The following is a 26,208-nucleotide window of genomic DNA, read 5'->3' on the forward strand; positions in this document are numbered from 1 at the left end:
AATTAACTTACGTCAAGTGTGCCCCACTAAAAGTTTGGTTTCAATAAGCATCCATCTTTAGTCTTTACTGCCAACCCTGTCCTGAACTAAGGCTGAGACCTATAGAGCGTGCTCTGACTTCGCGTAGACTTAAGACATAAGTAGGAACTTAAAACGAGACTCGAGTCAGGTCTCTCACATAAATTTAACTCTACGTAAGGTCCAAGTCCGAGCAAAGTCAAAGTAGACCGTATAATAGGTACTACCTACGCTCTACTATCGCAGCCTTAAACCTCGTCTATTAATATAAAATCTATGTACCTATCAATATTAATAGTTACTATTACATTGGTGTTCTCTTTTTTCCTATACTAAAACTCATAAATCATAAGGATGTTGCACTAACTTTAAAAAGAATCACAAATCTCTATATCTCTAGTTATTTTACTATAACTATATCAGTAAAACAATGATAATAATAGTCTTTGACGTGATGTGTCATATTATTATATTTTAAAAAGTAATTTTCATATGAACAAATCGATTTGAGTAGAATATACAGGTACCGATCATATTGTATCGAGCGCTCTATCGCGTAGTTACCACGAGAAGCTAAAACTCCTGAAATAGGTACCTACTAAGAGGTAAGTACTAAGAGAAGCTAAACTAAGTGCTGAAAATTAAAAAACAATACTTAGGAATTACGTAGACGTAGGTATGCCAAAATAAATCAGATACTCAAAAATTACTAGGTAGGTACTCAAAGTAGGTATTAATTTTGGGAATGGATAGTTACCTATTTACTTACACTCCTATTCGTCACCACTGGAAAATACCAATGACCACTCTCTTTAGAAACCTCAGAAATTTCAAAGTTATAGGCAGCCTCTTCTTAGCTTTCAAACCGCTTGCCCTTTACTCTTTAAAAGAGGTACCTACTACCTAATAAATAAGTTCAGGGGAATACCTACGGCGGCGCCCCGCGGCGCCTGACTCCTGAGGTAGGTATAGGAGTGACACGTTGCCAGTGCAGATGCCTATGTGAGGGACAGATGCCCATGAATTATTAATAGTTTGCAATGCTAATGCAATACGCAGTTCTCATGCAAGCTCTACATACATTGTAATAGGTGTTATTTTTTTATTAAGCAGATATTTTCTATTCAGATACAAGTTATTGTAATGAACATTATACAAAAAAGATTAAATAAGTAGTGTTCTGTTTTCTAATTTATCTGCAAATAACATAGTGGGAAATTTGGCGCTCCGCCCAAGTCAGATTTTTTGTAGGTTCGATACCTAATAATTAGGTATTCGGTCGCCGACTTTTATCATACGAGACACATTTTTTGACCGACTTTACATCAGTACCCGTAGTACAAGATTTTACGTCTCACCAAACCAAACCAAATTCGAGAGTCGAAATACTTCCGCGTTACAGTAAACTGGATCTTAAATGCCTTGTTTTAAAGCTTAAGTTTGTCTACACTTCTACAGCCAGCGATCCAAGCGGAAACATTGCGAAATTAAAATCAGTGGCATTGAATATTTGACTTCAATTAAAGGCTGTTTAGGTCCATTTTACTGTAACGCGGAAGTATTTCGACTCTCGAATTTGGTTTGGTTTGGTGAGACGTAAAATCTTGTACTACGGGTACAGGACTCGTGCGTTTCAATATTGCAATCTGTTTCATTTTTAGCCTACAAAAAATCGGTCACCGATTGTCGGACGTGTGTGGAACGTCATAAAACGTTAGTTTTCCTCAAGTTTTTTTATATGTTGTAGATATAAGTATAGTTTATATCAAAAAGTACCTACCTAGTCCAAAATTTACCCTTAAATAGAGATTAGCCACAGATAATGGAGAAATAAATCACTAAGTATCTGGCTTAGGTTTAGATCAAGAATGACATAGGATAGAATAATATTAACCAGGCTTTGAATACCTACCTATTCGAAGAATCAGCGTGATACGTTTATGTCACCTTAAGACAAGAGGAGGCTATGTATAGTGCGCAACAGGTTGAGATGGCAATCGGGGTGAGGACGCCCCGCACACCCGCACAGCCTCTGTGCTAACCCGGTGCGGGAGAGCGTGGGTGACGTGCGGGTGTGCGGGGCGTCCCCCCGCCTCATACCGCGATTGCCATCTCGACCTGTCGCGAACTATAATTAACTCATATAATATATAGTTTGACTCGTATAGGTAGGTATAGGTAGATTGAGACACCGACGTGAAGACTAGAACTTCACTCCGGCGTAGGTATAAGCATATACACCCACAGATAACCGTGGTATAACCTATTTAACTAAATTGGTACAAAGTAACTAGCAGTAGGTATATAAGAGCCTCCGGAGGAATTGTGGAGCAGTTACTACCTAATAGTATTCAGAATATAGGTATTAAGTGTAATTGTATTATGATAGGTTAAGTACAGACTCTATCAAATTCTTCTTTAGCTTTAGCTCTCTTTAACATTTTATTTGAGTAAACTGTAGGTAGGTACACCTTCCTATGCCTGTTATGAAAGATACCTAATGCTTTATTCTGAAATCGTATTATAGTCACGATGTGCGATTTATTGCCCTCGGCGATTACTAGGTTTATGTAAACTACGATAGGAGGCACGACGGCTGATATTGAATACAATGATAGGTACATGATGAGGTAATCACCTCGTTATTACCTAGGTAGGTTTTATTACTAATATACTGTAGAGGTTAGATAAACGGCACTATAATAATTAATTAGATGCCACTTTCCTACTAAAAACCGATTGGGGCCGATTCTCTAGTACACAATCTCTAAACTAAACTAAATTAACAGGTCTAAATCTAGTGCTTTCCTTTTCCGCAAGCAACATTATGAAAGGGATAGCAATAGATTTAGACGTGATATTTTAGTTTAGTTTAGAGATTGTGTACAAAGGAATTAGCCACAATTATTTTAATGAATGGTTTATCACTTAGGAGTTTTTAGTAGGTAGGTATTCAGGGCCGGCCCAGGGGTGCGACAGTATTTGATACCTACGTCTAAGGAAGGCGCCGAAATATACCAAGTACTAGGTATTCTGCATTTTAAATATCAAAAAACTACACTAGATTCCTATTATAGTGCACTAAGTAGATGATGCCCGTGACTTCATCCCTTTAGACAGGATTTAGGTTTCCAATAATTTTGTGGGAACTCTTTGATTTTCCCCGGGATGCAAGTTAGATAGCATGCATCCCGGGGAAAAAATCTCTCAATGAAATTTCGTCAAAAGTGGTTCTTTTGACGGATGGGCCGTCAAAAAGTAGCAGCTAGACAGATAGACAGACACAATTTATATCCCCTACATTATTTACCGAGATTGTTTATTATTTTCGGTCGCGTATGTAGGCTGAAGATTAGGTATGTACCTACTTTTAATAGTATGAGAAAACCTTTCGTCGCTTTAAGCTGTTATGAATGGGCATTATAGTATTATGAAGATGTAAGAAATATCTTAAAAAAATTGAATCTAGAGGTCTAGATGCGCTTATCTTGCGCCTTCGGAAAAACTAATCCGGGCCGGCCCTGCTAACCACCGTCAACTGTTAATTATTGTTAAGGAGGCCAAAAAGCATTTATATATCTACATAATATACATATAAAAACACATGATATTTGGATTAGATATGAAGGATATTATAATACTAAAAAGTTGAACATATTGTGTAGGTTAAATTAATTTTCACTAGAATTACCTATCAAAAATTGCCTGGCTCGATGTTTTTCGATTTGATGGTTTATGCCTGAATTCCCGTGGAAACTCAGGCATAAAAACTCTAGATTAACTTTTAAAGCAAAACATTTTCTAAAAATAATATTTCATCCAAATCGTTAGAATGAGAAACCATGTTGATAAATCTGTCTCTTTTTAACCCAAGTCAGGATTAAAAAGAGACAGTTTTAAGTTTGAGTTTGTCAAAGGAAAGCAAAACATTATCTAAATACAATGTTTTATTCAAATCGGAGCGTGCTCGAAGGTCGCAACTATCTGATTAGGACTCGAGCAACTATTAGGTATGTATCAAAAATACATACCTAATAGTTGTTCGAGTATCTAAAAACAGATTTTAGTAATGACTCTTTTATAGCTAACTACAAAATTTACTAAATTATCCAGCTTGATGATGGTCATTTGCCTTATATTGTAATGATAGGTACCTATATGTTTAATTTTCACCTTCTATTATAATTTAGGTATTTCCTTATAATAATTCTTCATATTAGAAAGCGGTTTATACTCGTACTTACTAATTAAGTACTGTTTGAGTCTATATACGTGGCCACAAGTTTTGATTCACAACTCTTATGATAAAGCTTTATCAAGCTCATTAAATTAATCGAATATTGATCATTACTAATTTAAGCCTTATAGTCTCATTTATTACGTCGTAACAAATTATACGGACCGATTTATTATTATTATTAAATAAACATTATAGATAGGTAAGATTAGAGTTCAAATAAAAAAAAAACATCTTAATAAATAAAAATTTACATTTTTTTCCACATACCTAATTAACATTTTTTAACAATTTACAGTAATTAAGTATATTATCATAAGAAGTTCTACAAATTAGTAGGTATATTACCTAAGTTTAAAATTTAATTCTAAATCTAAGCGCTCATGTGACCGAAGTTATTATCCAGTTGCCATTCAATAGGTACTAAATATTCTACAACTAAGATTAAATAAAATCAGTTCGTGAGCGCTTAGAATAAATAATAAGTCATGATTTAAGCAAAAGTGTGAAACAGAAAGTGTTATATAGACCATAAATGCTAGGGCACGTCGAATACAAACCACAGACAAAATTAGAACGCATTGGAAATAACGATAAACATAATGTGAAGAAGTGAAACATTCTGCAGATTATCCGAAATATATTACCGCTTACCTAATCAGTTGCGAGAGGTAGTTGAAATCTGCATTCCGCACGCACACAGGTGCTTTGAATATTTATAGTGCCAGATCCATGTACAATTTCTATATACCTACCATTGATGTTGGAACATTATTCTAGGATACCTACCTATTGGTGCTTATTCGATTGTACACTTATCCTAAAGTCAAAGTTCAGATAGGTAATTGATTCGTATATTGACAAATCTAAAATTAGTGCGATCTTTGATATCGCAATAATCATCATAATAAAATGATAATATCTAATATACTTTTAGAGATGTCAAGTTAAGAGTTTGTGTACGATTGAATTAGCACAATGATTATGCTCATAAACTGAATACAAATCCCTAATTTGAAAACTATATGAAATACCTATAAATATTTAAAGTAGGTAACCTTATTGAAAGATCCTATTAACGCTAATTCTAGCCCATGACTAAACTCTATATTTTGATAAGTACTCTGCGAAATCAACTAGCCAGATTATTACCAACTTTGAAAAATATTAACGAAATTCTCTATTGAGTTTCTTGCCAAGTAACGGCAAATGTAAATATTTTTATTATTTCGTGTTGATGCGATTCGAATAGGCACAATGTTAGTAATCTAATGTTATTACAATAAACAATAAATACTTAAACACTAAATAACGATTCGTCGCTTGAATACTAGCGGCCTATTTACATTGATATGTTTATTATTGCCATGGTGGTTATTTTGCTAACACTGCAGCTATTTGTGGGCGACATGCCTAGCTATGTTTGCGTAGCACTCGAGCACTCGTAGCAGTTCGTAGCAGTTCGTAGCAGCCGCAAGACACACAGTAGCATGCAAAGACGTGTGCGAAAGTTTGTCAATGGCATGTGGCCTTATCACAGGGCTTCATTTACATTAAATTAATGTCTAATGCCAAATAAATACCTATGTGTAAATCAATGCAAGTTTTATTTAAATTTTACAATCCTAAGTTTAGGAATTTTGGGATAGCGCCATTGTAAGAAGCTTCGAATTTTGATCGTGTTTTGTAAAATAAATGCTCTCTTTTTTCAAGACGGTCTCAGAACTTATTTATTTGACCTTTGACAAATAAAGGAGGCCGCTTGCGATAGTGTCACTGGTCTGTGCTTCGATGCCGTGGGGTCTATATAACACTGAACGTTTCCGGCGACGTGGGTGCTGAGCCAGCCACCAGAGTCAAGTTCCCCCATCTTAATACCAAACATCCTCCCGTCGGAAAGATGAAGTACGACATCCATTTCGATTAACACGTACACACATGCAACACACATCTATATTTTCGTTCACAATTTCATGCTATGACTGATCTTTCCGTCACTGACAATTCGAGCAGAGGGTAACAAAAATGTCCCCAAAAGTATCATATTTACATATTTAATTTTTAAAAGAGAACGTCTAAGTAGGTATGCAAAACACTGAATGCATGAGTAGAATGTGTATTTATGAAAGTAGGATGTTTGGACGCAGCATGTAGAGTTATGCTAAACATCAATGCGGAAATAAAACAAGGAAGCCAACGTGCAACTGATAACGTAAAACTGTGTGCCAACAGGACATGGAAAGTGCAAGGTGCATTATAGATCGCTTACAGATAAAATAAATAATTATACATCTAGAAGGATTTATTAGCCTATATAGGTACATACTAATTCGAATATACATAATTGTGTAGGTATGATATTATACAGGCTTGGGATAACATAAAAAATAGGTTTCTTTGTGTAGTTGCTTACGTATTTCTTGTAACGATGTGTAACATTATTAAAGTGTAACAAGTTTTCGTGTTTATTATTGTACGATTTCACTCTTTCTTTACTAAGTCATCACAATATTAATGTCTATAACGAGAATAACGTGAGTGTATCAACGGATAGCATTATTTAATTTCTAGCTAGCCCAAATACTGATTAATATGCATTATGAGAAAAATATATATCGTGACGTACAGTAACATTTATTACAAAATTTATTTTGTATATCGTTATATTACCTCCTTTCCTATATCTATTTAGTAGTTATTTCTGTATTAGTATTTTAGAGCCACAGCCAAACGCGTCGTGTTCACTCATTGCGATTTACTTACTTATGAAATAAAAATTATATAAAAACAAAGTTCGCTTTTTGTGTGTCGCAAGTGGTCTGCTGAAACTTACTTTAATATCGTACTAACCATCTTAAACTAAGAGAAGTTGCAATCCATCTAACAGTCGCAAATTGTTTACGAATGACAGACACATTGGCAACCATAGGTCGGATAGGGCGCCACAAAAATAGGTATACAGTTAAAGTGTTGAACGTCGTATGATGGCATAATATTACCTAAATAATGTTATTCCATCATACACAAAATGTACTACTTTATTATTCTTCTCGATATTTGTTTGTAAGTATACTTACCTATTTTCTTTTTCAAGAATATAGATATTAACTTACTTTTAAAGATCAATTATTATCAAAATATTTGTGGCGCCCAGGGCAAACGGTGAAAAGGCCACTCGAGAATCAATATATAAAATACTTGGGAAGAGTTTGTAAATATCATCCTCTATTATTTAGGTACATAAATATACAGTATGTGAAAGAAATCCATTTTTCGAAAGTAAGAATTTAAAAAAAAATAACTTTAAAAGAAAATTAGGGGATCTTTTACCCCCATATAACTAAACGAGAAGCTCTTACTGCACCGATTTGCCCAGCCGACGGCGGCGACGAGTTGTTCTAAGACGTTTTTCTTAAAACAAAAGGAAGCTGACCCTGGTCCGGCGCGCGTCGCCTTTGCCGCGCCGGCCCATGCCGTACTGTCACATGGCCGTGTCGGACGAGCTGCCCCCGGGCTTGGCGTCGCCGCTCGCGCCGCCCGCCGCCTCCTCGTCCCGCGAGCTCCCGCGCCCAGCACCCGCCGCCGATAGACCCGTGAAGTCCAATTTGTACTGTACAACAATATTCATGTTAATACCACACCACTGAAATCCGTACACTTTGAAGGCTTTGCGACTCGAAAATAAAACGCAATGCAACTTTGAACTGAAATCTTGACTTTTAACTTTGAAATGAAATCGCCTGAAAACATTAATCGAGCTATGTTTAACAATTAAATGAAAATGTAGAACTCAATCTCGTATTCGTAGTTTAAATTACCGCGTTTTATAATAGAGACGAAGCCCACTTTCGATGCCTACGACACTGCTACGGCACCCATTGATATGACAATAAACACCATGCACGCTGATCGATTCTGTTTATGAACAACTAATAGATAATAATATAACCAATCCAATAATTCTGACAATACGAATTTTTTCAATGGTAGCGCCAGTTAAGGGGCTGATATCATTACTAGCGGTTAACTCTGTAAAAGAGATAGCGTATGACTTAAAGTTATAAAATGATCGATAGGCACTTTATAAACTTTAAGATTGATGGTTAGTCACACAGATTCTAAACTAAGAATAATAAATCATTAATTGCAACATCACATAAACAACATCCAGATATTAACTATCAGATACTCCATCAAACATTTCTACACTAAACTCCAATAAATACCACGACGTCAAATTTTCATGATAAGTACATAATTGTACTATCAATGTTTGTTATACGCCAAAGCCAACAACTGAAATCCACACAAATACCTACTTTATCCATTCAATACACTATTTTCACTCTTAAATGTGGATGCTTTTCGTAAATTTGGCTTCCAATGCATAGGAACTCTCTCGGGCATACAGAGGGAGTACTGAAATTATGAAAATAAAAAGGAACTTAAAAGGGACCACAAATAAAACGTTCAGGATATCGTTCGTAGACTCCACAGAGCCCGTCTCGCCGGGATAAAGGAAAAAAATTCTCTTGGGATGTTTTTTATAATTGTTCAATTTTTATTTAATGATAATGTTCTTTCGTTAATCTAGCTCTCTAGCTTACTTTGCTTGTGTATATAATCAGAAAAATTACAACGTAATATTCTCTAACAAAAAATCTGATCAACTATACAAAATTCTCAAGATGATACACAATGCATGCTTAAGTGACTACATACACAGGTACACACAGTTACATGAATATTGATGTTTTTGATAGTGCAAGACTGAGACAGACCGAATCGCCCCCTGTATTTGTTGAGGATTTGTTAATCGCTTTGTCCAACAGTATAAGACCCTGAGAGTTGAAAACCACCCAGAGTTAGGCGACAGGAAAACAGAAATAAAAATCAATATAACATACAGTTGAAACAAATGGGACTTTGATTAAGTTCAAGTATTCTATGTCTATACCAATCTAACATCTAATTACTAGGAAAATCTATTCTTGTTTTTTTTTTATGAATGTATAACATTATATTTTTTTTATTGAAACAAACTAACTTATTTCACAAATTAACAAGAATAAATCTTTGGTCGAAAATAGTACATTTGACCCCCGAAAGTCTAACAGTCACGAACGAAATATAATCTTTAAAGTACTTAACGGGTGCAACACTCTGGTGCCTTTTTATCACTCCCACACTCGTCTCCCACGCCAAAGGTACCTAAGGAACATTACGTTCCAATGCACTAAAATTTTAATATTTCCTAGAAAATTGTCTATACTTTCAAAAATGTGCCATATTGTGTTGCTTGTAAAAGGTTGAAAATTTTATTCACACAAAAATAAAGAGCAGAATAGGTCACCTTGTTCGCGCAGTCAAAGCAGGTCGTGACGACTTTGCTGATGACGTTCATGAGGTGTTTGGTCTCTTGGATTACGTTGTCGACTTTGCTGAAGGTCGCTGCCCTTCCCACAGTCGGCTCCTTCACGGTAAATTGAAGCTGCTGAACATACGTAGGAACTTTGTCTAAATGTTCCAATAGCTCCTTTTTTATCGTTCCGGCAGGGACCTTTACACAGAAAATTAAATACAAATATTTTAGTGATTGTTCCTACAGTGTGAAAAATCCATTGAAAAATCTTTCAAGCTGCTGAAATGAAAATTAAATTTGGAACCGTTGTGAGATGATAATGGAATCACGGTTATGACTCGGGATGAATCTATCATCACCATCTATCTATATTCTAAATATATAAAAGCATAAGCTGACTGACTGACTGATTGACTGACTGATCTATCAACGCAAAGCTGAAATTTGGCATGCAGATTACAGATAGCTATTATGACGTAGACATCCGCTGAGAAAGGATATTTGGAAATTCAACCCCTAAGGGGGTAAAATAGGGGTTAGAAATTTGTGTAGTCTACGCGGACGAAGTCGTAAATCTCCATCATCACCATTTATTTAATAAAAGTAATAGTTGGCTCTATTTTTTACCTGATAGGAAAATTGACGAACAATTTTGTATAGTCTATTAGCTTCTTCTGCAAAGTATTCAGCTTGTGTGAAGAGGTCTTGTGTAGTGTTGAGACGGCCTTCACCCTTTGTGAACTGGTACATAGCGAAGGCCATGGAAGACATATTTTTCGCCCTGAAATTTTAAGTTTCGCTTTACGTAGTAATGGTAGTGTTTAAAATGTCTTTTGGCATTACTAGCTTTAGTAGTTAAAAAAATCTTTTAACTACTAAGCTAGTAGCTGATTTTTTATTCGACATCTCGAATAAAATGTATTTAAGCTTATTACCAACTAGCTGACCGACCCGGTTTATAATATTAGTATAGAATTAGTATAGACAAATTATGATTTAGAAATACAAACCTCTTCACAATGTCGTTGTTTTCATCAGCACCCTGCCACTTTTCAGTCTCCGCGTCCATCTCAGAGGACATCATTTTCATTTCCAATCCTGACTTCGCAATTTTCGCTTGCTCGTCAGAATCTAATCGGACAGCTTTTAATGGCTTACTTGTCGTTCCATGTTTCTATGTAAATACATAATAAAGCACAATGGTACTGTAAACTTAACAATATCTTTGAATTTTGTATAAAAATCATAACATTAAGTATTTTTATTTTATTCACACTGGCTAAATTAGCGGAACATTTAAAAGAAAACTTACATTTTATTAGGTATACCTACTAGAATCTAGTAACTAGGTAGATGATGCCCATGACTTCCCTTGCCCATGGTTTGAACCAAATTTCGTCAAAATCGATTAAAACGATGAACCTTTATCTCGTGAAAAATCTTTCATTTTCTGGGATAAAAAGTAGTAAAATCGGTTAAAGAGATAGACCGTAAAATGCTAGAAGACAGATAGATAGACACACTTTCGCATTTATAATATTAAAAATGGTTTGCATATTATATGAATATAGGTACTTAGGTGTTTAATTTTCGATGCTCCGCTAAATTTGTGTTTGTGTATGTTTTATACTTACTCCGGGTCTAGGTAAACTACTATATTGTTGTTTATCAGGTCTTTCATCCGTTAAATCTAATAGTTCCTTCGCGAGTCTCGCGGCATCGGCAAGTAGCCACGCCCACATGTCTACGAACACATCGAGGTTTTCCCTGGCCGCCGCACTGCTGGGGTGCGCCGCCAGCGTGCGCGCGGCGGTCACCACTTGCGGACCGTATATCCGCAAGTTGATTTCCGCAAACTTCGCACTCACTTGTAACGTCTCCGACAACGCGATATGCCTGAGCAATTTGCAAACCTGTTGATGACCTCACAATTAGAACTTAAAGAAATCTGAGTGAACATCAATTAAAAAATAACCTGCCTCAATTATGTGATCTAATTGCTCGTGTAGTAGGCTCGCTATATTGTGCAGTCTCTCTGATTCTCTCTCACTGCAGGAACTAGCTGAAATTCAAATATAAACTGGATGTATCGTGAAAAATATAACCTGGTTAAAAACAAGCGAACACCTTTGTATCACTGTATCATTTTGATAAACAATTTGGAATCAGCTTTTGTATTACGAAACTTGTAATTTGAAATTGTAATTTCGCCTCAATTGTTGTTATTGCCTAATTTTATCATGAGTCATTACCGTTTCTTATCATTATTGAAACTGTAAAATTTTACTTAGGTAATGATTTAAGAAAAATAAAATTACGATGGATGCATTGAATACGTCAAAGTTTCATAACACAAAGGGCACCAGTGTTAAGAGCTAAAGCGAATACAATATTCAGTGGTTAGTACCTACTGTAGACAATGTTAAATGTATGTTAGTTAATCAAATTGCACTGAATACATGTAAGTGTTCGCATTTCATACAAATACGACTATACCTATTTTGCGTTGACGATTACCTATGTGCGAAAGGTCTGAAGCGAGTTTCCTCGCTTCTTCAGCGAGATGTGCCAGGTCTTTGGCCTGGTCTCTCGCTGCCACCACCAGGGCTCGCTCAAGCTCTGAGGCCGCACTGGTGGCTCCTGTACATGCACTCTCTAGTGCCGCCCCACTGCTGTTTCCATTTTGCTCTTCCTAAAAAGTTAAGTTTTATATTAATATTTTAACTACCTATTATATTATACCTAATCGTCTGAACGTTAAATAATTATATTATAGGTATATTTATGACTAGTTTGTATTATAGATAAAACCATGAGGTCGTTCTTATCCACAAGAATACCTACGCTTCGTAAGGTTGTAATAAAAGGAAAAACCTTTAGTAAGGTTGCTTACTTAATAAGCAACCTTGAAGTAGGTTGCTTACTAAAGGTTTTTCCTTTTATTGATATAGATAACTAAGTAGTACAGGTTACAATAAGGAAAATTAACTCAGCGCTGCCGGAAATAAGTATATAATTTAAAATTCTTTGGTATAATATTATATTATATCTTCTAATAGTAATAAAGCGTTTACTTAAAAAAAATGTTAGAGGACTCTCACTAATGACACAGCAACCGCTACTAGTCTCTCCAGTTCGTATGCTATTCTTTCGGCCAGGGCCAGTATCCTTTGCCTGTGCTCGTGCGACGTGTAGGCAGAGTCGGTGAAGTCGTGTGTCCTTTCCACGAGGGCTCGCAACGTTGCGGCCAGAGCTCTTCTTCTGGCAGAGTCTGCTCCGCCTCTGGCCCGCGCCGCACGCACTTGAGTCGATAGACCACGTAGCGCGCCTAGCGCAGTCCCAGCCTCCCATTGCGCTGCCTAACAATTCAAGTCAAATTTTATCCTTAATCCTTTGTTACACACTTATTTTATTAGAAATACTATATACATAAAACCCAAGATATGCACTCAACATTGATGATAAGACTTCAAAAATAATCAGCCAAAAATTTAATTTCGATATAATCGAAATTTTATTTTAACTTTAATACATAATTTGATGGCGTATTTTGTTTCGTGTACAAAAAAGTAATGGGTATTACTTTAGGATTACATCTCTTATTTAGTGACATATCTTGGGTTTTATATATTTTTTAGGCTCGTTACTTAGACGCAGTATAAATTATAGCAAGACAGTAATAAAAGTACGACAGGTAATCTAGGATTGACCACAAACAATAAAAATTAATCACAATTACTTAGTATGTATACCTACACCTATCGTGCCTTGATATAAATTAAAGCTGTGTCTGTGAAAAAAAACAATAACTTCTATATTAAGTAAATTTAGTGTGAAAACTGTTGCTTGGCTTTTTTGAGATAAGTTGGCATGGCTCATGAGACGTTACGAAATTACTTACTGACTAAAAGAAAAAAAAATGTGGCGATACGTTGATATAAAAAAGCCTATACTGATTACAATAGCGTGGTACATTAATAGCTGCCAAAGAAGCTGCTGCTGTATGTTGGTCCTTTTAGACGGGATTTTTATTTATATAGAACTATTTTTTAAGCGGAACTACATTTTCCTAGGCGGGTTTCAGCGTGAATAGCAGCGTTGTTGAATAGTGTTGAAAGTATTTACTTATCTAATAAGTTAAGATTTAATAATTCTTTAATATAAAAATACAAAGCTTGAGTTTATATTAGTACATAAATTAATGTATCCATTCTCAAACTAAATGGTTTTATTTCGATAAGAAAAAAATATGTAAGAACATTAAGCATTTTCTATTTTAGGTAGGACATTAACTTCGTAAGTGTACATTTCATGGTATGAACATACATTTCATCATTATTTTTAAATAGAAAATCCTTCATATAATACTGTATAATATTATATTTAAAATTATATAGGTACTGTTACTTGTTTCTTATTAATTGATAAATACCGCGATATTAATAGAATGAGAAAGTATAAAGAGCTCCTAATCTAATGAGGCATTCAAAATCATCTCAGTGAAGCAAACGTTAGAACGACTAATAAATGCATTGCAAGTAATGTGTAAAATATCATTACAAAGGAAAAAGGCACTCGTCTACCTACATGTATCATTTGTACCTGCTCGTGACTATCCGAGTAAGGTTGCAACTACAAGAGAAATAAAAACCTCGTTTATGTTCACGTTAGTAGGTAATGGAAAAGCGTAGGGGTAACGAAACTTTGGGGATACAAAGAGGTTCTCTTAAGAGATGAGACTCTCTAATGGCATAACTTATGTTAAGAAATTGGGTTCTGTCTATTGTACTTTAAAATAATTTAGGATCCTCTTTCGTAACATGATACTTTTGGTAATGAAGTAGGTAATGTAAAGTGGCATGATCTTACCTATTCTTATTTTTATTTTCAAATCGTACACGCATACGCTCGAGTTAATGTGATGTATTACTATAAAGTGTCCGTCGCACTGCGCCTTGTGTATGTTTTGCTAGCTGGCGCTAGAATTTAGGGGGTGGCATAATGTCGATACGAAACGGACGTGTTAGCACAAATAATTGCATGGGGTGGGCAGTTAGGCCGTGCGTCTTTGCTGTGTTTAGGAGCATATCTTTAGAAAATTATACTTTTTATCAATGCCATAATGCCCTGAGTAGTGCTCGCTTTATATTATTCAGCATCTGGAGCTGATTTCCTGTTCGCTTTCATTGTAAATAAGTCTCGTTTTAGTAAAATTCAAGAAAAATTTCACGCTTGCTTTGAAATATACTACACAAACGCCTATCGATGCAAATGCTATTAAAATCGACGCAAACGAATCGCTCTCCTGTTCTGGATAGTAGAAAATTTGACGTCGCCTAAATTTCGTTTAAGTGAATTATTAGAAGGTCATTTTCATTTTATTTTGCGCCAAAATTTTTGTCTCAAGAGGCGCGAGTCCAGTAATTTGCCTAGGGCGCCAAGTTTACTCGGGCTGGCGCTGGCCGTCACGCCCAAAACTGACCATCGCGATAGCGTGACGATCTTAATCATGTCCTGACTAATATTACCCGTCGGAAAAAGGAAACGACTAAGTAATTTACAAACACAATCTAGATAGACAGGTTATATAAAATTTTCGAGGGAAATTGCTAGTATGACGTAAATGCGATAACCCGGGTATTATATTTTAGACATTTTGATATTTTGACAGAAATTATTTCAGAATTATTTCGGGGGGGGGGGGGGGGGGGGGGGGGATTCCACAGTGGACGTCACGATTGAGACTAAAACCAAGTAGTCCACCAAGTAACCAAAAAAGGATTAAATTGAATAATAGGTACATTACAGTCCTCAGTGATAATATATTGTTCCATTTACTCGTACATTAAATGGTCTATGAATAAATGCTTTGCCAATGCTTCTAACCGCATAAATTAGAGCTTCAAATCATTGTGGTGTGATATCTACACGATTCGTCTGCAATTGGCATGACCGTAACAATAGAATTAGGCATTTTAGTTAAGGGGACTCAGTTCAGTGCTTTCTTCATACAAACGTAGGAGGGAAATTACAACAATATTCGATATTGTACGCACAAAACTAAGAATTAGGTATATCGATTTATCTCGTCATTATCTAGGTTTATTGATATATAAAACATTTATATATAATATAAAATATATAAAAAATATTGATTTTAAAGTTACGCGGCTCAAAAGATTCCTATTTTAACACTAAATTAATGACAACTTTGGGGGTAAATAAATAAGATTAGGGATATGAAAATTCTAAAACAGTTTATCATTAGACGTAGTTTATTTATTCATTAGTTGAAATAACTTTACTTTGCAAACATAAATTCAGCAGCTTTTTCTCAAAAATACTCTTCCTGAACCCTTTTCGCGCGCTTGATTTCAGTGAAAATCATCGTGCCTCTCAACTTTCTCATACAATGTCAAGTGAAAAGCAAACACGTTACCCACGTGCGCTGCCAATTTCGGCCGAGCGTCCTGCGTCACCTTAAGGGGACCCACACCTTGACAGCCAAACAATTGGTATTTCGGAATATTTCTATAGCTGGGTACATACAAGGCTGATCATTGCCAAATTTTCATTATACAGTATGGTCATAGTAAAAAATAATGATTTAAGTATAGAGTTTAGTTAGACATTTAGATGCGTTTTTGAGTTTTAAATTATCATTGCAGCCAAAACGTTGAAGATTTTGTTTTAAATTCACTGCTGATAAGAAGGATTTTCAGTTGTTGGCCATTTCACATTTCGAAATTAAAATAGTTCTTTTAACAAAGTCAATATTCAAGAACCAAGCTTTGGTGAACTGTGTTCTCACTTCTCAGATACAAATTATGCCAGCAATCTTCAACTTATTAGTCGTGCTAGGACTGAGATATGCGTCTTCTAAATGGGAATTTATTTATATTATTTTGCTATTGAACTCGTAATGAATCGCGTGTCTGTATGTAGGTGTGAAACTTTTGTATCGAATGAAACAATTCAGAAAAAGTTACACCTTCAATTAAAATTCCCAGTGATATAATATTGTAATAGAAATCAGTGAACAACATTATAATTGTACCTACCTACGTTATACAAAAACTGCTAAAAATTGAATTACCTAGCTATAGGTATTATATGTCCTTTAAAATCGCATGAACCTTCAGTGAACTTTGTTTTAGCAGCTACCTAATTATTATATGATTGCATTGCGTCATGGGAAAGGCGCATACTTGAGAATAAGATTTTTGTTTCGACCAAATTATTGTTATTAATGGAATATTAGGTTATTCTAGAGGACGATACTATAATGCCAAAAAATAAAATATAAATAACCATCAAAATAATATTTTAGTGCAAGACCACATTAATTTTATACCTACTAGAATAATATATTTAAAATATTAATTTATTCATAATAAATTAATTTCATGATACATTACTTAAAATATATGGGAATAAATATTAAAATTATGTTGGCGAATAGCCAATGGTAAGCGAATATGAAATCAATGTCATTTCGTAGAGCCGCTACTGAGAGTAATAGTTATTTTACTGTGTCCATTCTGATCCTGAATTGTTTTACGGCTTTATGTTAGATTTTGCTTCAGTGTTCTTCATTTTTGGCCTACTTTAATCGATTCGTCTGTCCATTTGTATTGAAAAGTTAAGGATTAGAAAGCACGAGCAGTTAAGTCTCCGGCGGTCCAACAGCCATCTCGATTTATCATACAAAACTGTGAGTCAAAATTGCAAATTGCATTCACATACATTGCCGTATGATGAAAGGAAGTGGCTATTCGACCGCTGCACTGGTCATAACACTCTTTGAAGATATTTGGGCTAGGTTTACCTACGTGCCAGAAAACACGGATGCTGGAAGGGCATTCCACACCTTAGCGGTTCGTATCAGAAAAGGTGAGCAAAAACGTTTCGTACAAGTGGATTGGATGACGATCATAACCCTCAAACGGAATTATGTAATAATGATAATACAAAATAAGGCCTTTTGTTAGTCAATTGATCCACATGAGGCGATTAATAGAGCTAGAAGATCGTTTAAAAACACAAATATAATATCTAGATTAAAGCAACGTTAAACCCGACCTCGTGTGATGTTTCTTCGTGGCCAGGGAGGCCGTCCCGTACCACGTAGTGTATGAGGTCCATAGCGCGTCGCATCTGGCAGAATACCGTGTCTCGGTTCTCCCGGGCGGACGCGCTGCCTGGATGCCGCATGCACGTCTGAAACAAATAGTTAATTTTATGGTAGAATCATACTTGTTTGTTAGCCCGCATTTCGAGTACAATTACGGCTTACAGCTGTTATGTTCTTTATGCTAGTTCCCAATGTGCTAGAATGGCGATCTCGTGCCGGAATGCGCATCATTGGAGGACACCCTATTAGATGGACCGACGACGACATCAAGGAATACTAGGGGGGAAGGGAAGGGAAGGAATAGGGAGCCGCTGGATTCAGGCGGCGCAAGATCGCGGTGGCGTGTGAAATTCCTTACAAGAGATCTATGCCCGGCAGTACGGATGCATATTGGTGGAGGATAATGAAGTTCTTTATTGTTGTGCATAATTGGCTACAATAAATTACATTTTAATGTCATCACCCGAATGATTAAGATTTTAGCCGAATTAGGGCATCCGGCGTGTCATTCAGCCTAAAACTTGGGTGTTTAAGGATAGTCTCCATAAAAATATACCTAATTCTTTATACGTTTTTTCATTTATTTTTATACACAGACGAGCATCGATCTTGGAGGAATTATATTATTTAGAAAAAAATGGTAGTCACCATGAAAAAGAGGAATTTTTCATGTATAATGAGCGCCGGGTTATTTATTAGAGAAAACTGTTTTGTGAGAACTGCTAAAGTTAGTGCTAAAAATGACAGATATCATCTCTATATATAAAAATGAATCGCTGAATGTGTTGCTGATCACAACCGATTTCGCTAATTCTTTTTTATAATATTCCTTGAAGTACGAGGATGGTTCCCACGGAGAGAAAAATTTAAAAAATTGCCTGAAAAAGAATCGACTGTTAGGCGAAGAATGTTACGAAGTTCGCCGGGTCAGCTAGTTTCAAATATAAAACACTTTCCATACAACTTCACTTCAGTTCCAAAAACAATTTACAAACAAATGCAGTAGGAACTGGAAGCGGAAATACTTAACATAACTACAAGAGATGCCAAGTGAAATAAAGCTTCGTTATTCCCCGCTTCTAGCGTTACAAGAAAATGTTGTAGCGGTCTTTAAATAGTCAAATAACACGCAATCAATAAAACAATAAGTACGACGATTTCCAGCGAATGCAATACCTTTCAAGTCTTATTAAATATTCAAGATTCAATAGTTTCAGAAAAGAAACGGTTTGTTGAAAGTACCTCTAGTTTTCCTTTGTGCTACTATTGAAAGTGGAAGGTTATTGGAAAAAAATTAACAATAAAATTTTATTTTATCTACGAAATTGGCCAAATATGTATATTTTTAATTTAAAATAATATACTTAAACCGATAAATAAAATTAAACTATTAATATTAAACTTTGTTGACTACTTTTGGAAAACGATTCTAAATTCTAATACCGGTGGATTTAGATACCTAAATTCCGAAGGAATTGTAAGCAATAACCGTAAAGTTGGTCTAATTTCACAACGTACGTCCTGTAAATCGATTTGCGCAAGTTACATTTAGATTTGTTGCCGCAATGAAAGCCAATTTTGACTGTTAAGTCAAAGAGTAGGTATAAACGGTCAATAAATTTCGTATTCGTAACCAAGTAGCGTGCAAAGTTTTAATGTAGGTAGGACAAAGAACGTGAAAATTCTAGTCAAAGGTCGTGTTTTAGGTCATTTGATATAATTACGACACCAAGTTTATAATTACCAAACTATTGCGTTGTTAGACGTTGATCCCAATCAGTAAGTAACACTTTTGTTATAAAACAACAGGTTGAAAATAAGTCAACTGTAAACACTGTAAAGCTGTTATTATAGTTCAATGATTAAATTATTATTTAGGTAAGCAGGTATTAACTGATGCCCGCACCTTCATCCGCATGGATTTAGGTTTCTAAAATCCTGTGGGAACTCTGATTTTTCGGTGTAAAAAGTAGCCTATGTCACTCTCCTTGTCTATTTATTGGTTTGTCCTTCAATTAAGTCGCGACGGGTCGATGTTAATTTTTGTATGATTATAGTTTTTATATTGGGAAAACAAACAGTTTCTGCGTGACGGTAAGCCATTTTTTACGTCCTTGTCTGTCAACCACGCAGATCAACGAATTCACCTGATTACTCGCATAGATAATGACGAGAGTGACATAGACTACTTTTTAAAAATCTAAGTCCACGCGGACGAAGTCGTGGCCATCATCTAGTACCTTTTAGATATTTTCAACACGTTAGTAGTCCCTACTACTAATAACTAATTTAACAAGTAAATGGCACCTGTATATCGATTTCCGAAAGTTAACTTTATTTGAAGAAGCTTACATGAAATGCAATCACGAAAGAATTGCGAAAAGAAGGCAATATGAATAGAAGTATGTTTACTAAATGTTTAACATATACTTATTATGTTTATAATACAAGACAACCCGTCTACCCGTCTGTCTACTAAAGTTATAATAAATAGTCCCCCGGCACAAAAGCTACATAATAAATGGAACAAGACCTCCCTAAGACAGGCTCAAATTATTCTCGAGACACGTTGGACATTTCGATACTAAATCCCTGTAGATCCTTTTCACTTAGTAACCCTTCCTAAGATTAATAATATATTGAAAGCCAAACTGAAATTGAAAGGAATTTCGCGACTGAGTAATTGTTTTAGGAAGGAAACAGCTAAAGTAGCCTAATGGTATCGAAAGAAGGAGGCCTGGTTAATAATTTTACTATAATATCTATCGTTGAAGATATCTAAAATAAAAGTAGGTAGGTATAGGTATATAGTTACTAAAAACGTTAAGTTTACATTAGTTTAACTAATCAGAAATAATTAATATCTAGGTTAAAACTGATGAAAATGATGTCACCACACCATCATAATATTATGAATACCTATCCATCAAAAATACACCTTCGCTTTATAAAATTTACTATTTTAACTCAATATTTAAAAATAGTTTCGCTACCTTTGATGAGGTAAGAAGCATAAGCGTTGAACGTTCCAGAACATTTCTTGCTGCGGCTACTTGTGCTCTTCTTCTTTCATCTCGAAGGTCCGCCCGCCTTTCCGCCGTCAGTCTTGCAAGTTCCACCATTCCTCCCCCAAATTCCGTGAAAGCGCGGACGAACTCCGCAAAGTTAGACACTGATTCTAAACGATCTAACGACCGCGCCACCTGCATAGAAAATAAGTTAAAGACAGAGACAAGTTCGGCGGAAATTCTTTTCAGTATTTTGCCTGCGTAGTTCGTCACTCGCAATCAACAGTTGGATCAGCATCCGTAATTTTACAGGAGATAAAAATGTTATCCTAAGAGAAGGATACTAAAATTTTATATTATCGATTTATTAGACAAATTTAAAATTACACAATCTAAGGCCTTGAAGGATTTTTTTAAACTTTTAACTTGTTAAATTGTTGATCCGACATTTGATTATTGATTGCGCGTGACAAGATATGGTGCTCTCTTAACATTTTTATACGACACAATATCTTAGCTGTATTCCCCGTGCGTGTTACGCTAGAATTAAGACTAAGACCTCAGCTGTTGAGAATAAGGAATGGCTCGAGTAATAGTAGGTATCATAAACATTATATTACTAAGCATTACATTACATGCCACTACCGTAGGATATCTATAGCCAATGGGCGTGCAGCCTAAGTTACGATAATAATATATTTAAGTAGAGATTTTAATTTCTAGGTGCCAGTAAACCAGTAACGCAGACCTGAAATAATTTGGTTGTCATTTTATGTAGCAAACTTAGTTAAGAAATAAGGCTTTAATTTATTATTGACAGCGGCGTCTCAAAATTTTCTTCTCTCTCCGTCTCCGTGAGAGCCCACACAAATTCTGCAAAGTTGGACACTGATTGTTAACGAGCAAATAATGATCGCGGCTTCTGCATAGAGAATAAGTACCTAGTAAGGTTACGAGCAAACTTTGATGGCACTTGTAACGAAGTGCCGCTTAATCATAACGTTATTTTCAATTGTTTATGGTTAGTATTTGTCGTTAGTGTGTGTAGATAAATTACGAGAACAGGTTGATTCTATTATATAGCTAATTTCATGATTCTGCCTCCGAGACTAAAGTGCTTTAATGATGTAAATCTAATGCGCTACTATAACTAGGATTATTAAGAAAACTGATTAGAAAATTTGCAAGTGGATTGTGATATGAATTATTATGAGTAATTTGATCCCTAATCATCAATGCCATTGCAATCTCATCTCTTGTCAGGTTCTATATGAAGAAGAGCTCAAACACATTAGTGACAAATAATTGTCTGGCGGAGAAAGATATCGCGTAACTCACTTTATGGAGTCGACACACTATCGACAGGACAAAACGTCCTTATTTAGAGCTCATTTATTAGAACTCATCTAGTCTGAAATAAAAGATTATAACATATTTATTTATTTATTTAGAGTAATTCAACATTGATATAGATGTACCTCTTCATGCCTTTTCATATCGATGCTTCGTGCAAAAACTGTCATAAATTACTTTCAGTAATTAGGGGTCTTACTTATGAAAAGCGATTTGATTGACAAAATCTAGCATATCGTATGAGATAGAGTTTCTGTAACTGAACATATCTACTACAAACAACTAACGCGACATTCCATCGACGTTCTGAGAATATGACGTCGTTTCGAGCCGCGGTTTTTATGTATGTCAGGCATGTCAGCGAAGAAGGATTTTGACAGGTTAGATTACCGAAGTTCTTCTATAAGTTTGAACAGGACCTGATTACCTTGTCCTTGGCGAGCAACAGCTGCCGGACCACCACCATGTCAGCCAACAGCAGCACCCTGGTGACGGAGGCGAGCAGCGCGCGCGCCGCCGACACCATGCCAGCGCCCGCGCCCTCCGCACCCGCGCACACGCGCTCTATTGCTCGACCTGCCCAACAATAAAACAAACCTAAATAAATCGATTACCCTTATCAACATTTTTTTTATCCTATGATAATTTATGCGATCTCTTATGATAAGTTACAATGCTGTCTAAAGAGAATTGGGCTAGTTTGAAAAGGTTATGACCTGATTGATTTCTACGCGGCTTCGTATCAAAAATCGGTCAAGTGCGAGTCGAAATCGTACGCGATGGATTCCGTACCATTGTCCAAAAATAACACTGTTTAATTATTTTTAATTTTTATGCCAGTCATTTAAAAATGCTTATTATTTGGTGTTACAGCGGCAATAAAAATACTCATTCTGTGAAAATTTCAACTCTCTACTTATTACGATTCACGAGATACAGCCCGCTAATAAAAAGATAGACGGACGGACGAACGGACAGCGGAGTCTTAGTAATAGGTATTAGGGTTCCGTTGGCACCCTTTGGGTACGGAACCCTAATCAAATCAAATCAAATATTTTATTGAAAATAGGTAATGAATTACACTTTTTGATAGTTGGTTGTTGCATTTGTAAGATGATGATATAGTGGTGATAATGTTTACTAACTAACTTAAAACTAAAGCTACGAGGGTGCTAAACGCGCCCAGGTCTGAGAAGTCAGCCGGGTATTCTGGGTGGTTCTATACTCAGATCTCTCCATCATCCTAATTAATCCCTAATAAATTATTATAAATTATTATCAATGGAAAAAAAACCAGTTCAAAATATCCTATGATGAGCCTTGGATATGATGATTAATATCTAACCTTAGCCAAAAGCTTGCCCAATGGACCACCAAAGGCACAGGCAACCCTTAAAACTGGAAATGTTCCAACATTTTAAACACAAATCCTCTACCCCGTAAATGATAAATTAATTGTGAAGCTAAATTAATATACATTTGCCCCGAGGATCGGTTCACCAATTTAATTAATGTAATAATACCCTTGTAATTTATTGCACCGTCTTGAAACAAAGACGAGATACATTTTCGTTATTAAATTCCTCCAGCGAGTATCACGCGTGCTCCTAAATTAGGGTCGCCTTTATATCTGTGTGACTGATTTACAATCGTACCTACTACCAGTTTATTTGAAAATAACAAATGGAAATGATAAAAGTATCAAATAGTTACTGTAATCCTATATAGAATATATTATGTATAGGCCTATGGCAGGTACTTACGAGTGTACCTACCCATTCTGCCCCCCGATTGTGTAAACGTAAGTAAGTAATTAGTTTTAATGCATATAAATTTGTACAAAACCACGCAAATATTTTAAAAATAGGTAGGTAATAAAAATAACTTAACCAGAACACTCTAAGTTATAACTTGACCATTTGCGTGGGTGGTGGATCTGACTCTTAACATACTCTATCAAGTGGGGTATCATATGAAAGGTACCTGTGCATTCTAAAACAGATTTTTATTTATTTTTATGCATCATAGTTTTTGAATTATCGTGTAAAATGTCAAAAAAAATACGACTGTAGTACGGAACCCTCGTTGCGCGAGCCTGATTCGCACTTGGCCGGTTTTTATAAAAGATGTCACGGATAAACGAAAATAAAAATGAAAAAGTAAAGTAATTATTTTACTTTACTTTTTCATTTTTAACATCGAATAAAGTTTTCGTAGAAGCCAGCGATTTCATTGTTTTCTCGGCATTAATCTTGATTTCAATAGCTTTGCAAAAGCTTACGCTTTAAAACGGAAGATTGATAAAAAATCTGAGATAAAACATTTCTTTGCAATTCGTTCCACTTGCATTTGAAAAATGGCAAGGTAATTGCAGTTATGAAGAGAAACTTCAGATTTTCTTTTGTTTTATTTTTATTAAGATCCAGTACCATAGTAGTACCATAATAGATACCTATATTTCACTTTAGCGTAGCTAAATAGGCTTTGGTACTAAACTTGGTATCTAAATATTAAGTTTTTTTTTTTTTTGTGTGTAATAAAACAGACATGTTGCAGTTATTAGATAAGACTGAAGAGCGTTATCAAGGTGGGTGTTTGTTAACATTCTGTAACGTATCAGTTGAAGCCTTGAAGTGTTTGCGCGGACTAGAAATGCCGCAATCTAACTTATAATGTTTCAAATTCGTTCAATAAATTTCTATGAAACTTTTCAGAGTAATAAGCCGGGTGAATAGTTCAAAATGCATGCGCCGTTCTTTTTAAGGATTGTAAAATAATGGTTTTTTACAAAATGAGACCTTACATTTATCATCAAACTCGATGTATTATTTTCCGTTTTTCAAAGAAAAGTTATTAGTTGTGTTCGTTTGCTTCTCTTTGTGCGCATGTGCGCAATTCGTGCATGTGTTTAAACTTGGAGCAAATGTCACTTGTCAGCAGCTCGATTACGAAGTCTCTGACAAGTGAAATTTGCTTCAAGAAGCAAACGAACACAGCTATTTTAACACTTACAGGTGAGAGAAAACTTTTTTATTTTTGCACAATCATATTACCTACTAGATAGAGTAAAAAAATCATTGTACTTTAGAGTAAATAAAAATTGTATGTCTTTAATCTACAATTTGAGCTTAAGCTCTTAGGCTCAAAGCTTCTTAAGCTCAAACAGCAGAAATGATTAGCATTTACACTAGCCTCATTAACTACTGTGATAAAAGTTACATTGCTGACGATAACCATTGAGAAGTTGTAGTAAAAACCGCTCGGTTGTCGGACTGGGCAAATCGTTTCCACTTAATTGGAACGGCAATCGCGCTTAAACGAGATTAATAAAGAGTAAAGATCCGTTCATATAAAAACTTGAAAACATTTATTATACAATCCTTTAAAAATATAATTCGCAAAAATGACTCACGTTTTCTCTTACATTTTATCTTACAAAGGGAGGAAGAAGCCAGCGCGTGCCAGACCTCCGTTATTTTATAAAAGCTGAAAGTTTCTCTGTGTATTGTCTCCAACAGAGGGAGGAGCAACTATGAAATTTGGATCATGGTTGGCTTTGGGAGATAACAGGTAAAAAAGGTGTAAAAATATCTTACGTCAGAGTGTAAAGTCTAATTTTTTTATATTTTCTTCGGAATAGAATTAGGAATCACGTCATGCATTGCCAGACACAGTGTCGTGGCAACCCTCTGCCAAGTGCCAGACGCCCTTAGAGTTTAATCAATTGTTAAAGTTTAAAAGTATCTGGGGCAGGAGGTTCGTCTTCTCGCGCTCGGTTGTCGCGCTCTCACTATAAGTTCTAATTCCGGTAATCATTAACGTAAGATGACAGATGAAATGCTTTATTATAGCCTCCTAGGCTTTTTGAGTCTGAATGGGATCAGCCTGTAGTTTAAGCGTAATCATGCAACAACGCTTATCTCTTGGTTTTTTCATCGACAAATCGTTGAAAAACCGCGAGAAACTGTTTTTTGATACTGTTGAGAAACTGATATTGTGTTGTATTGATTTTGATCGAGCTGTGGGTTAGTTCTAACATTTTTTGAATACTTTTTTACACGTGGCTGTAGATATCTTAGTTTCTGGATATCAACAT

At 35.5% G+C, this 26,208-nt stretch overlaps 1 protein-coding gene across 16 annotated transcripts in view; it reads right to left on the reverse strand.

Annotated features, from left to right (window-relative positions):
• Positions 1-4,488: 4,488 nt before the first annotated feature.
• The window catches only part of alpha-Catr (alpha-catenin related), a 78,246-nt gene continuing 56,526 nt past the window's right edge, over positions 4,489-26,208 (reverse strand). For 2 of the 16 annotated variants that reach the window (XM_069505974.1, XM_069505984.1), the window contains exons 3-15: positions 22,540-22,688; positions 20,745-20,954; positions 17,700-17,837; positions 14,205-14,249; positions 12,719-12,976; positions 12,114-12,309; positions 11,597-11,679; positions 11,252-11,530; positions 10,628-10,791; positions 10,245-10,398; positions 9,609-9,815; positions 9,037-9,096; positions 4,489-7,865 (exon numbers count right to left, since the gene is read on the reverse strand). In XM_069505974.1, coding sequence (XP_069362075.1) covers positions 7,737-7,865; positions 9,037-9,096; positions 9,609-9,815; positions 10,245-10,398; positions 10,628-10,791; positions 11,252-11,530; positions 11,597-11,679; positions 12,114-12,309; positions 12,719-12,976; positions 14,205-14,249; positions 17,700-17,837; positions 20,745-20,954; positions 22,540-22,688 — 2,072 coding nt within the window. In that variant the 3' untranslated portion in view covers positions 4,489-7,736. Of the gene's footprint in view, positions 7,866-8,060; positions 8,675-8,977; positions 9,097-9,406; positions 9,467-9,608; positions 9,816-10,244; positions 10,399-10,627; positions 10,792-11,251; positions 11,531-11,596; positions 11,680-12,113; positions 12,310-12,718; positions 12,977-14,204; positions 14,250-17,699; positions 17,838-20,744; positions 20,955-22,539; positions 22,689-26,208 lie in introns of those variants that run through there. The other 14 variants (XM_069505980.1, XM_069505983.1, XM_069505977.1 and 11 more) reach the window with 14 other exon arrangements.

Source organism: Maniola hyperantus, chromosome 2 (genome assembly GCF_902806685.2).
Source record: "Maniola hyperantus chromosome 2, iAphHyp1.2, whole genome shotgun sequence".
NCBI lineage: Eukaryota > Metazoa > Arthropoda > Insecta > Lepidoptera > Nymphalidae > Maniola > Maniola hyperantus.